General features: G+C 40.0%; 1 protein-coding gene across 1 annotated transcript in view; it reads left to right on the plus strand.

Moving 5' to 3' along the window:
• The first annotated feature begins 920 nt into the window (after positions 1 to 920).
• Positions 921 to 15,162, plus strand: part of LOC142159122 (carbonic anhydrase 13-like) — a 33,181-nt gene continuing 18,939 nt past the window's right edge. The window contains exons 1-3 of the mRNA XM_075213742.1: positions 921 to 1,031; positions 7,558 to 7,755; positions 14,409 to 14,527. Coding sequence (XP_075069843.1) covers positions 1,001 to 1,031; positions 7,558 to 7,755; positions 14,409 to 14,527 — 348 coding nt within the window. The 5' untranslated portion in view covers positions 921 to 1,000. The remainder of the gene's footprint in view (positions 1,032 to 7,557; positions 7,756 to 14,408; positions 14,528 to 15,162) is intronic.

Raw genomic sequence — 15,162 nt, forward strand, 5'->3', positions numbered from 1 at the left:
ACTATTCTGTGCATTGCTGCTTCTGGGCAACCCTCCTGGATCCTGGTGCCTCCTCACTGCTGCCTCATTGGATACCTCGCCAGCTAAGTGATACTGAGGGCCGGGACCTGCACGCCTCTTGCAGCTAAGTCCATAACTCCGTGCAGGGTCCCTGGTGAAATCCAGAGGCGTGTTAGACTCTGCGCCTCAGTACTCAGTAGCGCCAACTGCTGGTAGTTGTCACCAACTTCATCTTTGTGATTGTGACATAACCGTTAAAGAAAGTTGCAGTTGATCTAAATTAGACATGTCTAGATGGTATAAATTAGTTATTTTTTTTACCTTTAATTTACTTTTCTTTAATACTTTGTCTTAATCAACTGCCTAATATTCCTATTTATACTAATATAGTAGTGCATGAGCTAAATACTGATTTAGGATACATCCACCAAGGTAGCGTTAATCCTAAATAAGGCTCTAGGTCATTACAATTACAGTCAAGAGCTAAAAGAAAATAGTCTTTAGATATGTACACAGGACAACTATGCTAGAACTCATAAAAATATTAATGTACTGAAAAGCTCTTGAAGTTTTGCTGCATGATTGCTCACAATGTACTTTGAAAAATGTGTGTATACATGTTAATATGAGTATTTATGAAAAAATGTGCATATTTATACTTTCAAATGGTAGCACTGAGTTATATATTGAACACATCAATGCGATTTATATAGTTTGTACTGACAGCAATTGGTGTTCATACCTCTCCAGATTCTCTCAGTATTGACATACAGTAAAAGCAGAGGGTAGGATCCAGTCCAGACAGATGTATAGATGATTAGAGACAGCTTAGAAAGTCACTTCCCGCAAACCAGCGTGATGTGAAGACGCAAGTCTTACACACGTCTATGTTAGGAATTTAATAAACAATAGGATCAAGTGATTGAAAGGCACTACTAGAATTTTCTCCTGCACGCAACATAAACTTTGTTCAATTTCCTAACAAGCAATCTGCAGAAGTATGAACAAGTGGGGATATGCTGATCACAATGGTAAGTTTTTCATAAAGTCCCGTTTTCATTATTAGTACTGGAGATATTCATCAAATGAGTTGCTGACACAGTCACTAAAGGAAGTATAAAAATATAGCCAGATATGGTTTGACATAGTTGTACATTCCAGTGAGCAGCTTATTGAATACCAAGGTGCATCACTGTACAAAAACATAAAAAACAGGAACATATATGTCCTGGTACGTAGCTGGACTCTAAATGGGCATAATGTATGCTCATAAAAAGCCAGACAAGAAAAGATGCTGAGCCATATGCTTCTCTAATAGCACTTTATAAATCGATAATAATGATCTTAAGATCCATGTAGGTAGGTATCAGTAGCATATGCACACAGTTTAAGCCAAGCACACGTCACAGACACTTATGTCCCTCGTGCACCCATATTTTTATCCATTTGTTTTATGTGCAACAAATACATTCATTATTAGGCACCAATAACACAACTCCCCATCTAGTGTAAGAAAGAAAAAGTTTTGCTTAAACACACAAAAGCATAATCTATGCCCCAGGGATGAAGAAAGCATCAACTAACTACAGTAATGCAATTGCAAGCAGCCAATTGCAATCGATTTGCTAGTGACAGTGCCCAAGACGTCATTAACATCATCTGCTTTTTGCACCTGAACTTCTGGAAATAATCCGGGTGTTCAGACTTATCCCCACGTCCACGTGGCAGAATCACACAACTCTGCATGGGCACCTATGCCTGCGCCCACCCTCTAGGTATGTCAGGGAATTTCACGCAAGAGGTGCTGAACACTGAAGTCGTACTCACTCTGCATCAGTCCCATAATGGCAAATGTCTAAAGCCCTGTCCTTAGTGCCGTGGCTGAGTGGAGAGCCCTCTTCTTTCCCAACATCTGCTGTCATTACAGAGACACACTGCAGAAAATAAATAATTGCTGGCTACCTATCCATAACCAGTTTTAAACTTGCATATAAGTACATAGGCTACAGAAGTAATTACCCTGAAACATTCACAAATCAATGCTGTAATTTAGTAAACACTCCCTAATTTCTATGTAAATAAGTTACAGTATGCAAACTGACATTAAATCAGTATATATTTAATCACATTATTCATATTTAGATAGACAAAAGTCAATAAAAGGCCATCTCAGAATCGCAAAAAGCCCTGTCCATAAAGCGATAGAGATTCAGGGAGGTAATAATGTTGTAGTGAAAAAAAATCAGATTTATCAGATGTAAAATCATTAGTGTATGGATCAATAATAATAGTGCTATTATGAACTTAGTGCAAGTGTCATTTTTTAAAGTCGAAGTCTGAAGTACATGTCTATTGCTGAGTACAGCCAACAGTAACTACATTGTTATCTGGGTCCACTCTATGTCTGTCAATATCAGCAATATGCAAACATACTCCGATCAGCCACAACATTAAAACCCCTGATAAGTGGAATTAATAACATTGGTTATCTCATTACAATGGTACCTGTTAAGGGGTGGGATATCATAGGCAGCAAATGAGCAGTCAGTTCTTGAACTTGATGTTTTGTAAGCAGGGAAAATGGGCAAGTGTAAGGATCTGAGCGACTTTGACAAGGGCCATGTTGTGATGACCAGAGGACTGTGCCAGAGCATCTCCATAACGACAGGTCTTGTGGGGTGTTCCATATAAGCAGTGGTTAATACCTACCAAAAGTGGTTCAAGTAAGGACAACCGATAAACCGACGACAGGGTCATGGGTGCCCAAGTCTCATTGACATGAATTGGGAGCGAAGGCTCGCCTGTCTGTCCAATCCCACAGAATAGCTACTGTAGCAGAACTTGCTGAATAAGTTAATGCTGGCTATGATTAAAAGATATCAGAGCACACAGTGCATCACAACTTGCTGCAAATGGGGCTGCTTAGACAAGTGCTGCAGCAGATTATCTAGACAAATCAATCACAATAGACTTTTAGTGAATAATACAGATGACATTTATCACACAAAAATCAGTAGAGATACAACAAGGGTTAATCCAACTTTTTCAGTCAAGATGCTTTAGAAGAAATAACTGTATACTTGGGTCACTCTACAAGAGACAGAACCCCCGGGGGAAATTGTAATCCGCAGGTTAAAGCAAGGTTTCAACTTGAAGCATATGTGACTCCTGAACTCAGTGTAAGAAACAGTAATTCTGCACACTACACAATTTCCAGTGTAAGGAACACAATCTTCACTCAGTAATCCATCTAATGGAATAAACAGATCTCCCAGCAAATTTCTCCTCGGCAACTATTGTCGGCAGTTTCACAATGGGATCAAGTTTCTTAATCAATATAGGCAAACTCTTGTGACAATGATTTCTCTTAATGTCCCTAGCACTCTGTGTCAGCTTGCAGATAATCTTTATATACAGCTGATTTGGTTGGAATAACCTCTGTCTTCAGACAGCAAAATAACCTCTCAATAACAATGTTACAGTCCCGGTCAGAGGTTTTAATAACACAGTTTGATGTCTCACTTGTTCACTTTAATAACTTGAACATAGCGAAGCAAAATAAACATGAATGTATCTGTCTTACATCTGATGCGCAGTCTGAGGGCTGAGTCTTTTCCTTTACTCCAAACAGGCCCGGCGCTCCCATTAGGCAACCTTAGGCAGTTGCCTAGGGCGCCGGGACCTGCAGGGCGCCGCTGACTAGATTTTCTAATCTAGTCAGAGGCTCAGGAGAGGGTTGCCGCCGCCACTGTTTTTCAGTGTCCGCAACGCATCGGTGAAGTATCACACTCTCACTGATAGACAGTGTGAATAAACTTCTTTCCCGGCGCCCCCCTCCCCTTCCAGCATGCATCACTCCGCCTCCTGTGTGAAGAAGGCGCGGATCACCTAGAGAAAAGAAAGAAAAGGTAAGTAAAATCTACTTATTTTTTTAGTGTGTTCGCGGCAGGGGGGGGGGGGGGGGGGGGGCGGCGAAATTTTGCCTAGGGCGCCGTAAACCCTAGCACCGGCGCTGACTCCAAAGAGCCTTCCTTCTGGGCTAGCTTTTAAACCTGGAACTTTAGCTGCAAACATCCCTCTAGGCAATAGTCCAGCAACAGCTTTTATCCCAACCAGCATTAATACAGCACAACTCACACCAACCAGCAACTACCCTCTAGTCCCCAACAGTCTGTTTTTGGCTCCTCCCTTTTCCCCCTAGAATTTCCTGGAGAGCCTTCTAGTACATTCTGGCACCGAAATGCCAATTCTTTGCAGGCATTTTTTTTAACTTGTTGCAGTGTCTAACTGTCAAGTGTAGACAGGGGCTCTAGTGTGCAGCCTGGGGCTGTAATTTACAATATGTCCAACCCAAAATGGCTGACACAATTTGCAATAAACTTCCCAGAGGCAAAAAGGATTTGTGAGTGCTCGTAGACAGTAGACATAGCAATAGTGCTCAATGTCAAGCAGCAGCTGCAAGGGCAAATAAAGTATTGGCATGCATAAAAAGGTGCAAAGATGCAATTGAAGACAGTGTAACTTTGCCACTGTATAAATCGTTGGTAAGACCTCATCTTGAATATGCAGTACAGTTCTGGGCACCACTCTATAAAAAAGATAATTTGGAACTAGAAAGGGTTCAGAGAAGGGCGACAAAATTGATAAAGGGTATGGAGTCATTAAGTTATAAGGAACGGTTAGCCAGTTTAGGCATGTTTACTTTATAAAAGAGGCGTCTAAGAGGAGATATGATTACTATGTACAAATACATTAAGGTTCAATACAGAGAACTTTCATGGGAACTTTTTACCCCAAGGACTGTACACAGGACACGCAGTCACCTGTTAAGGTTAGAGGAGAGGAAATTTCACAACCAGCAAAGGAAGGGGTTCTTTACAGTAAGGGCAGTCAAGATATGGAATTCACTGCCAGGGAAGGTTGTGATGGAAAATTCAATAGATATGTTTAAGAAAGGGTTAGACAAACTTTTAGTGGAAAAGTGTATCCAAGGATACGACCGTTAATTAAAATGAAGGATAGTAGTGGATATAGGATATAAATAGGACTGCAATATTGGGTCTGGGGGGATTTCACAATTTAAACAGATTGTCGGTTGCTTACTCTGGATCAATTTCAAATATAAGTGAAGGATCGCAGGAGATCCAAAATAGGTTGAACTTGATGGACTGGTGTTTTTTTTCAACCTCATCAACTATGTTACTATGATAAATGTAGTTTTCTGAATGAGTGCATTCAGTAATATACCTGTGATTCTCAGGGTATTACAATGGCAGAGAGAGAGGCTAAAAGCAACATTTCTCTATCAATATAGAAAATCAATATACAGTGGACAGTGGGTTTGGTGTTCTGCAATCCCCTAAGTACTCTCCTGCTGCCAGTCGCCAACCTAATACCATGCAGTGAGGGGGGGCCTAGTGATACTGGTCATTCCAGAACTGAAAGCCCAAACCGTGCTTCACTGCACATGCTATGTTATCCGTGATGTGTGTAATACCCATGGCCCTATGTTTGCATTGTACAGATAAGAAGTGGTTTAGAGTTAGACACAAGTGCATTTGTGGGTTGTACTTTTGTGCATCACCAAAAATTTGTCACATTGCACAAAACTTGTGCCAGCAGGGCCTGATTAAAGGTTCAGGCCAGGGCTAATACACTCGAGGCGCCCCAGACTTACTCGGCTCCATTTGACTTTTTAAAAAGGTCACAGCAATCTTTGTCACTCATTTAGTTTTCATTAAAATCAGAACTGTATAGCAAAAGGGGGAAATGGATGAGCGCTACTGAGGGTGAAGATGTGAAGGGGGCTGCCTCTCCAGCATCTGTCGCCGTCCTTGTCTCTCCTTCAGCCTTTACCATGATAAGCCACCAAGACTAAAACCTTACAATATTTTTCTTTCATATTATCTTTTTACTTTGGAGAACAACTATTCTCTTATATTTAAAATTTATTTCCGTTTATACCTCTCCTAGTCACAATTCAGCACCCCGAAAAATGTCGGTAGATGTTTGTGTTAATAGAAGACACATTTCACATTCAACAAAAAGAGGTCTTTACCGTTAAAGCCAGTGGTTCAAGTGGAAACTTAGTAAGGGCGGTATGGGAAATGTAAATGAATGTAATTTGATAGTTGTACAATGAAAGCAGTAGGAGAAGTGGCGGTTTGGCATACCACCATGGATCAGCCCACTTCCATCACTGGTTAAACCACTGAAAATATGGAACAAACTATGGTAAAGATATACAATTTGCAGTGTGAAGTTAAATTTTAATGGTTTAAATTACATGTTTTATTTCCACCAACAATTTGTATTATTGTGACAATTATCTGTATTTCCACAAATAGTCTCCACTTTGCAGTGAAACAAAATACAAATTCCAGTTCCTGAAATACAATTTTTTTTTAATATAAAGAGCACCAGGAGAACTCTCCTTCAGGACTCCCGCAGTTCAAGAGATACATACAGCTTATAAACAATACTTTACAGGCGTAACACGGTGGAGAAGTTTGATAGTAAACTTTGCTCCAAGTAAAGTTGTCAGCGCTGGTCATCTCCTGAACTGCAGGGAACCTGAGCAGAAAAACCAGAGTTGTTCAGCTATATAGGGGGGTTTACTACATACTTGTCTGTATTTGAAGAACCATTTCAGTGAGATTGAGACAGCAGAGACAGCACGCATAGAGTGGCGCACCACTGGAGGGGGTGTGTCCTGCTACACCAATGGGCACATCTATTGCAGCATGTTTAACACCGCCAAGTGGAGCCTATAGTGTAAGCAGCATGTTGCCATAGGGTGTCTGTGTATGAGCTGAAGGGAAGATTATTTTTATTTTACTGTAAAAGTCACGACAATGCTGGTAATAACCTAGCAGCGCAGCAATGAACTTACTGCCGTACTGCTTGATAAATAATAAAATCTCCTATGCAGAAACACGAGGGCCCAATCGCTTGTGATAAATAGGGCAAAGCCAAATAAAAGCCCTATCGCTGAGATAAATGTTTCATCGTGTTGATAGGGCTTCATAAATAGTTATCAAAAATATCTCTATCAGACTTTAACAAACACATTTTTGACTTCTAACAATTTCTTTAAAAAAATAATAATATATAAACGGATAATGAAAAATTACTTCTAATACAAGCCTTGTGTGGACTCATTGAGCCACAAGGATCTTCATTCTTCTTGTTGTTAACTGATATGTCACATACTAGCTTGTGCACCTGTGTCCAGCTCTTTCTGTGTTTTGTAGGACGTTGACCATTTTTTTGTACCTTACCTACCTCTTTCTGTATGCTGGAGAGTGACGGACAACGGGGATCTGGGAGCTTAGCCTACCTTCCCAATATTACCCACCTACCTTTTCAATATTTTCTCAGTAGACTACTGTGTTTTACTAGAAGATGCACAGAGTTCTCCTTAATATAAAATGAACTGTAATAAATCAGCGTTTCTAATGGTAGTAAATATTTCATAGAAATAGCTACATCAAAGCTAGATCCCACACCAGTCTTATGTCATAAAGAAATCAATCATGCTTTCTTCTTTACATGCAGGTCCTAAAGTATGGCATGATTTGTTTCCTCTTGCCAATGGAGATCGTCAATCACCTATCAATATCATAACTAAAGATGCTATATATGACTCTAGTTTGAAACCTCTCCATCTCAATTATGATGAATGCTCATCAAAAGTCATTATGAACACCGGTCATACATTCAACGTTGAATATGATGACGGAGAAGACAAATCAGGTTGGATTTTATTTTATTTTTTCATATTTATTGCTTAGTAGTAATGTAGTTCTGCAAAAAGACTGTAATGTACATGTACCCAAAATATAGACACAGATGAACCTTACCCTATAAAGATTATTGTATGAAAGACTGGTAAGGGGTATGCAGTATTTAGAACCAGGGATCTTTATCCTGGTATGATATTTGTGACATGCGATGCAAAGGGGGCAAATGCAATATTTTTGCATGCATGGAAAACACTGTCTGCTTTTCCATGTAGCACACAAATACTGAGCAGCTTAGTTTTACATTGTGATTTAGGGGTCTATTTATTAAATGGTGATAAGCCTTAACTGTTTTCACCAGAAAAAGGCTTATTTTTCATTTTGTCTAATATATCAAGGAGTTAATGTCAGCGACAATACTGCTATCGCCAGCGCAAATCCAATTTTCACCAGGTGTCAATGTCCCAATTGAGCTCTATAGAGATGGCCTAAAAGGTCAATTTATTAAGCGGTGAAGAAGTCAACGCCATCCCTGGATGGCCTTACATACTGAAACTTCTTCCTGGTTCCACCTCCGCAGTCTGCCAACTCCTCCCCTACTGACAGTCACAAAATACGTCATTCGCCAATTTGTACCCTTATGGTATATGGGCACCACAGTCTTAAATGCAAGATGCAGCCTCATAGTAGGATGATATTGGCTATAATCTGTACCTCAGTAGCAGAATCAAGAAGCAATAAGGAGAGCATTCGGCTGCCATTTTCCCGCATGCTCTTGTTGCTGTGGCAACCTCTGGGCATGTTCTCTGCCAGGAAGAAACGCAGTCTCCAGTCCCGCTCTCTATAGATTCCTAATCAAGTTGTTAATGGGCAGTTAATGAGGACTTTTAATTATTATTATTATTATTATTATTATCACAGATTTGTAAGGCGTTACAGCTCTAAATTTGAGATGGGTTTTCAGAGAGCTTCTAAAGATTTGAAGACTGTGGGAAAAACTGATTGGGTGTGGTAGGGAGTTCCATTAGTGGGGAGCAGCACGGGAGAAGTCTTCTAGGCGGTAGTGAGAGGTGGTTGCCAGAGACGAGACTAGACACTTAAGGTAAATGCATTGCTCTTTGAATGCCAGGTTAAAAACTGTTCACTGATCTCAGGTGAGGTTGCCAGTCTATCATACAGATACAATGTGTTAAAGTAAAATAATTAGATGAAGGTTGTAAGTAATTATTTCTGTATAATACAATCAGTTGCGATGCGATAAATACACAACCTAATTATTATCGCAATAACTTGTAAATAATTTTAATGTTTGTCTATTGTTTAATAGAAAATAAAGTGGTAAAGTGGCTAAAATATGTTTCCAACTTACAAATTACATTGCGTTTGGTATCATTCTGTTCGCAATTGCGTGAGAACATTTCCGGTATTATTTATGTAGCATTCGCACTTTTTGAACGCTAGTTATAAATAATATCACTTTTTTTACACTAACAAATCAGCTCACAGGGATCATAAAAAAACAGTTTATACAGGTCTAAAGGTGGGAAACTGAAGAAGGACACCTGTTTCACAGAACAATGACCAGAGGAATCCACCAATACCACGTCGAGTTCCTGGAAGGTCATGACTCAGTAACCTATGAATGAAGACCTTAGCACTTTAACTGTGTAGCTGTGTGATGTCACTGCTTTTTTAACTGTACAGTGTTTACATTTTTATGCCCTGACTTTGGAAACCAGAGAGCTCTGATAAAGTCTAGTCCTAGTGCTAGAAGGCGCATGCTTATGCATATCAAACTTTGCCTTGTATTCTATTTGCGAATAAAACCTATGTGTTTTGGAACCACACCATTCGCATCAGAGAATCTTTCGTTTTAAATGATAGCTATGAACTTAACAAATGTTGTTTCTAGAGTACTAGTAGATCCTGATCCTGTTAACAATACATATACTCTGTGACACTACCCTTCTTCTATATCCCTACTTAACAGCATTCTTGAATCAGCAATTCATTGTAACATTGTTGCTTCATTTACTACTTTTGATAATGATCTATAAACATAATAAAAGTTGCAGAACTCGGAGTCGGCATGGCTGTGAGAGCGCCTAGACTTCCAAAAGGAGACCGCTTTGGCACAAACTCCTCCTGACTTTAGCCCACATTTTTTTTTAACATATCATAAAAACGGCATCAGTCAATTACTTTTTTTGCTTATCTATTTTATATGCAATTCAAGGTCAATGATATTGTCAGATAAATAAATTGACAGAAATGCGATACACGCTTTCATCAAGTTTGCCTGAAATAACTTGGGTTTTAAACTGTAGGAATCTGACATTTGTTTACTATACTTATTACTGTGGATCTGTCATGTATTGGTATATATTAATACACGTATATATATATATATATATATATATATTCATATATACAATGTCCAGGCACAGTGTAACAATGCATATCCTTTTCCACTGTTGTATCTAGTTGTATACTTAGTAATAATCAAATATATCGACATAGGTATCGCTTAAAAAAAAAGGGACAATTTGGAGGTATGCTGTAAGAAAGTTTTGCATTCTACTACTCTACTCTAGGACTTTCTAGGCTGTGACTGATTAAAGAAAAGTTTATATAGCGCTTAGAGAGAGAAAGAGAGAGAGGGGGCAGAGGGGGAGAGAAAGAAAAAGAGAGGGGGAGAGAGAGAGGGGGAGAGAGAGAGGGGGAGAGAGAGAGGGGAAGAGAGAAAGAGAGAGTGGGGGGGAGAGAGAGGGGAAGAGAGAAAGAGAGAGTGGGGGGGAGAGAGAGGGGAAGAGAGAAAGAGAGAGAGGGAGACAGAGAGAGAGAGAGGAGGAGAGAGAGAGTGGGTGAGAGAGAGAGAGAGAGGGGGAGAGAGAGTGTGGGGAAGAGAGAGAGTGTGTGGGAGAGAGAGAGAGGGGGAGAGAGTGTGTGGGAGAGAGAGAGAGGGGGAGAGAGAGAGGGAGAGAAAGTGGGGGAGAGAGAGAAAGAAAGAGAGAGGGGAAAGAGAGAGTGGGGGAGTGAGAGAGTGGGGGGAGAGGAGGAGGGGGAGAGGGAAAGAGTGAGGGTGAGAAAGAGAGAGTGGGGGAGAGAGAGAGAGAGGGAGAGAGAGAGAGAGAGAGAGAGAGGGCTAGAGAGAGAGGGGGAGAGAGAGAGGGTGAGAGCGAGAGAGGGGGGAAAAGAGAAGGAGAGAAGGGGAGAGAGAGGGGAAGAGAGAAAGTGGGAGAGAGAGGGAGATAGGGAGAGAGAGAGAGAGAGAGAGAGAGAGAGAGAGAGAATTTGATTTGTCTTTTCTACATACACATAAACACAACCAAGGTATCATCTTCATGTCAACTTGTAAATTGTAAAAGGAAAAATGTCTTTCCCACAAAGCACTTTGATTGCAAAACAGTATTTCTATCAATGAACAGAAACCTTTCCATCAATAATGATAAATTATACATAGTCATTTTTAATAGAGCAATATCTATGCCAGCTGTCTATTTCTAATAATAAGAAAAGAACACATCATGGGAAATAACATTGTTTTGCATTTATCCACCTAGAGAAGGAAGTCAACAGAATTTGAGCTGGTTCCAGTTAGCCAAAAATATTAGACAAAAGAAGACACCGAGGCACATAGTACAAGGCAGCTCTGTGAACATTACATTATATCTTGTTTTTTGTTCTATCACATTCCAGATTTATGCATAATGACAAAGAAAAAGACAGCAGAAAACATCTACTTTTATTTTCCAAAATATAGAAAGTTACCGTTCTCTTCATCCGTGGTGAAATGAAAATATGCCGTATTCACTGTTCACTTGGCTCAATGTTTTCAGAGTCTTCGGTAAACATGTTCAAACATCTCTGATCAAAATAAATTCAGAACATAAAAAGTGAACTTTTCTATTTATTTATTTTTTAAAATATAATAAGTATTTTTGTTATGTTTATTGGTTTGTAAATGTACACCTGTCTTTTACTCAGAGGGGAGGCAAAACTTTTTTAAAGTTGTCACTTACAGTTTTTTTTAATTTTAAAGAACAGTTATAGACACACAAGGTGCATTTTCAATGTGCTTTGACTGCTGCAGACACCCCACTGAGAACAGTACTACTGATATCAATCTTTCCATCTTTGAGCAGATCAATAACCACAAAAAGTTGTGCATATTACACTGTTGATCCATCCTCCATTTACCCTGAAAATCCATTTTCGGAATCAATTATCTTGAATATTGGTTGCAGTAAAACTGCATTCAGAGATGCATACCTTCCGTTCCAGCATTTAAAAATGCAAAATATGGATAAAATAAAATAAGCTCCACCCATGATCCTCCCATATTATACCTAAATCTGCCAAGCCGCTCCCAAATCCATCATACACACCCATATTTCATTAAAACCACTCCCACTTTCATATAGACCACACCCTTTCAGGGTCTGAGAACCAGAGCACTCTCCTCATAGTCAGCACTATTGGGAGGTATGAGGAGGTATTGGGATGAATGGATTGTTAAAAACAGGGTGTGAAAAGTCTGGTGTGTATTAGGCTGTAAACTAAGCTAGCTCACGCATGTGCAGATTGACCCGTGACTGACCTGGCAAGAGGCTTTAATAATCAATCGCTGTGATTGGCAGCAATATGAAATCTTCACTATGTCAGGGTTATGATCAATAGACCCTCTATTGGCCTAATATAAGTAGTACTGCACAATGGTGCAGTTTTCCAATTATTCTGCTTATCCCTAGGGCCAGCAATTTGAAGACTTTTAAAAAATACTTATTTATGAATGTTCCCTGATGGTGCTGATAAAACATAGTTAATGCTATTTATTTATATATTTACATATTTCAATATTTTTTTGCTTCAATATAAAGGTTTGGCAGCTTGCTATGATTTTGCTGATCTTCTGGTCTAAATTCTTGCCTCTGACACACAGAGATAATGTGATACTACAGTCATGGCCAAAGGTTTTGAGAATGACATAAGTATTGCTTTTCACAAAGTTTGCTGCTTCAGTGTTTTTAGACCTTTTGTCAGATGTTGCTATGGTATACTGAAATAAAATTACAAGCATTTCATAAGTGTCAAATGCTTTTATTGACAATTATATTAAGCTTATGCAAAGAGTCAATATTTTCAGTGTTGAACCTTCCTTTTGAAGACCTCTGCAATTCGCCCTGGCATGCTGTCAATCAACTTCTGGGCCACATACTGACTGATCGCCGCCCATTCTTGCCAAACAATGCTTGGAGTTTGTCAGAATTTGTGGGTTTTTGTTTGTCCACCCGCCTCTTGAGGATTGACCACAAGTTCAATGGGATTAAGGTCTGGGGAGTTTCCTGGCCATGGACCCAAAATTTTGATGTTTTGAACCCCAAGCCACTTCACTTTTGCCTTATGGCAAGGTGCTCCATCATGCTGGAAAAGGCATTGTTTGTCACCAAACTGTTCTTAAATGGTTTTGGAGAAGTTGCTCTTGGAGAATGTTTTGGTACCATTCTTTTGATGGCTGTATGCTTAGGCAAAAGTGTGCGTAAACCCACTCCCTTGGCTGATAAGCAACCCCACACATAAATGGTCACAGAACTGATGATAGCACTCACTATTCCTTCTCCGGATAAGTGTTTTTCCAGATGCCCCAAACAATCTGGAAGGGGATTCATCAGAGAAAATGACTTTACCCCTGTCCTCAGCAGTCCAATCCCTGTACCTTTTGCAGAATATCAGTCTGTCCCTGACGTTTTTCCTGGAGAGAATTGGCTTCTTTGCTGGCCTTCTTGACACCAGCCCATCCTCCAAAAGTCTTCTCCTCACTGTGCGTGCAGATGCACTCACACCTGCCTACTTGCATTCCTGAGCAAGCTCTGCACTGGTGGAGCTTCAATCCCGCAGCTAAATCAACTTTAGAAGATGATCCTGACGCTTGCTGGATGTCCTTGGGTGCCCTGAAGCCTTCTTCACAACTATTGAACCTCTCTCCCTGTAGTTCTTGATGATCCGATAAATGGTTGATTTAGGTGCAGTCTTACTAGCAGCAATATCCTTGCCTGTGAAGCCCTTTTTGTACAAAGCAATGATGACTGCACATGTTTCCTTGCAGGTAACCATGGTTAACGGAGGAAGATTAATGATTTCAAGTACCATCCTCCTTTTAAAGGTTCCAGTCTGCTATTCTAACTCAATCAGCATGACAGAGTGATCTTCAGCCTTGTTGTCATCAACACTCTCACCTGTGTTAATGAGAGAATCACTGACCTGATGTCAGCTGGTCCTTTTTTGGCAGGGCTGAAATGCAGTGGAAATCTTGTTTTTGGGATAAAGTTCACTGTCATGTCAAAGAGAGACTTTGAAATTAATTGCAATTCATCTGATCACTCTTCATGTCATTCTGGAGTATATGCTAATTGCCATCATAAAAACTGAGGCAGCAGACTTTGTGAAAAATAATATTTGTATCATTCTCAAAACTTTTGGCCATGACTGTATATAGTGAAGATCACAAAAGGTAAATATGGGGATTATATGATTTGCAGTTAATTAATTTACCATTAACATATACATCTGTATTTATAAAATTCATTATCTCAGCTCTTTTATCAGTAACGAATTGTGCAATTGTATTTTTGTGTTCCATGAAATGTTTCTAATTTTTGTTAATAGTGATGAGGGGCGGACCATTTAACGAAAGCTACAGATTGCGCCAATTACATTTCCACTGGGGGCCTTGTGATGACTATGGTGCCGAGCATCAGGTGGATGGTAGAAACTACCCGGCAGAGGTAGGCGAATAATTGTTGCATGGTTTATGTTGCTTAAATACTGTGGCCTCTATTTATTAATGTGCGGCTATCGATTTTCTATAAAATCAGTTATCATTGAAATTTAATATTAAAATATGGCTGGAGTAGCTGAGTGATGCTGAACTGCCCGTCCATACTGGCTGGCCGCGGTAAGAGAGGAACCTTACCACTTCTGTACCAGACTTGGGCTTCCAGTTCAATTTCTGAAAAAAAAAATATCTAAAAACTATATATAAAATATCTTTTGCCTGAGATGACGATAACAAATAGAGTATTGTGGTGGTATAGTGCATGCTTCCTTATGCTTTGCGAAATCAGGATAATGTAGCCCTCCCCCATCTGTCCATACAATGACCAATCTGCCCAAATCATGCCCATTAAAGGCAAGGCCATAACATTTTAGTCCCCAGAATTTGGGGCTGACCCACGGAACTCCGAACTGTTGGCAGCAGGGCCTGATCAACCATCAGGCTGCAGCCTGGGGCGCTGGGTCCAAGGGAGCGCTGCACCCGCTATCTTTTACAAACTTTTTTTTTAAAATGTCATTTCACCCCTCCCACCCCTAAAATGTTGGCGCTCGCCTCCTCCTTGATTGGGGCTGCCCCTGGTCTCAA

Source organism: Mixophyes fleayi, chromosome 5, assembly GCF_038048845.1.
Source record: "Mixophyes fleayi isolate aMixFle1 chromosome 5, aMixFle1.hap1, whole genome shotgun sequence".
Classification (NCBI taxonomy): Eukaryota; Metazoa; Chordata; class Amphibia; order Anura; family Limnodynastidae; genus Mixophyes; species Mixophyes fleayi.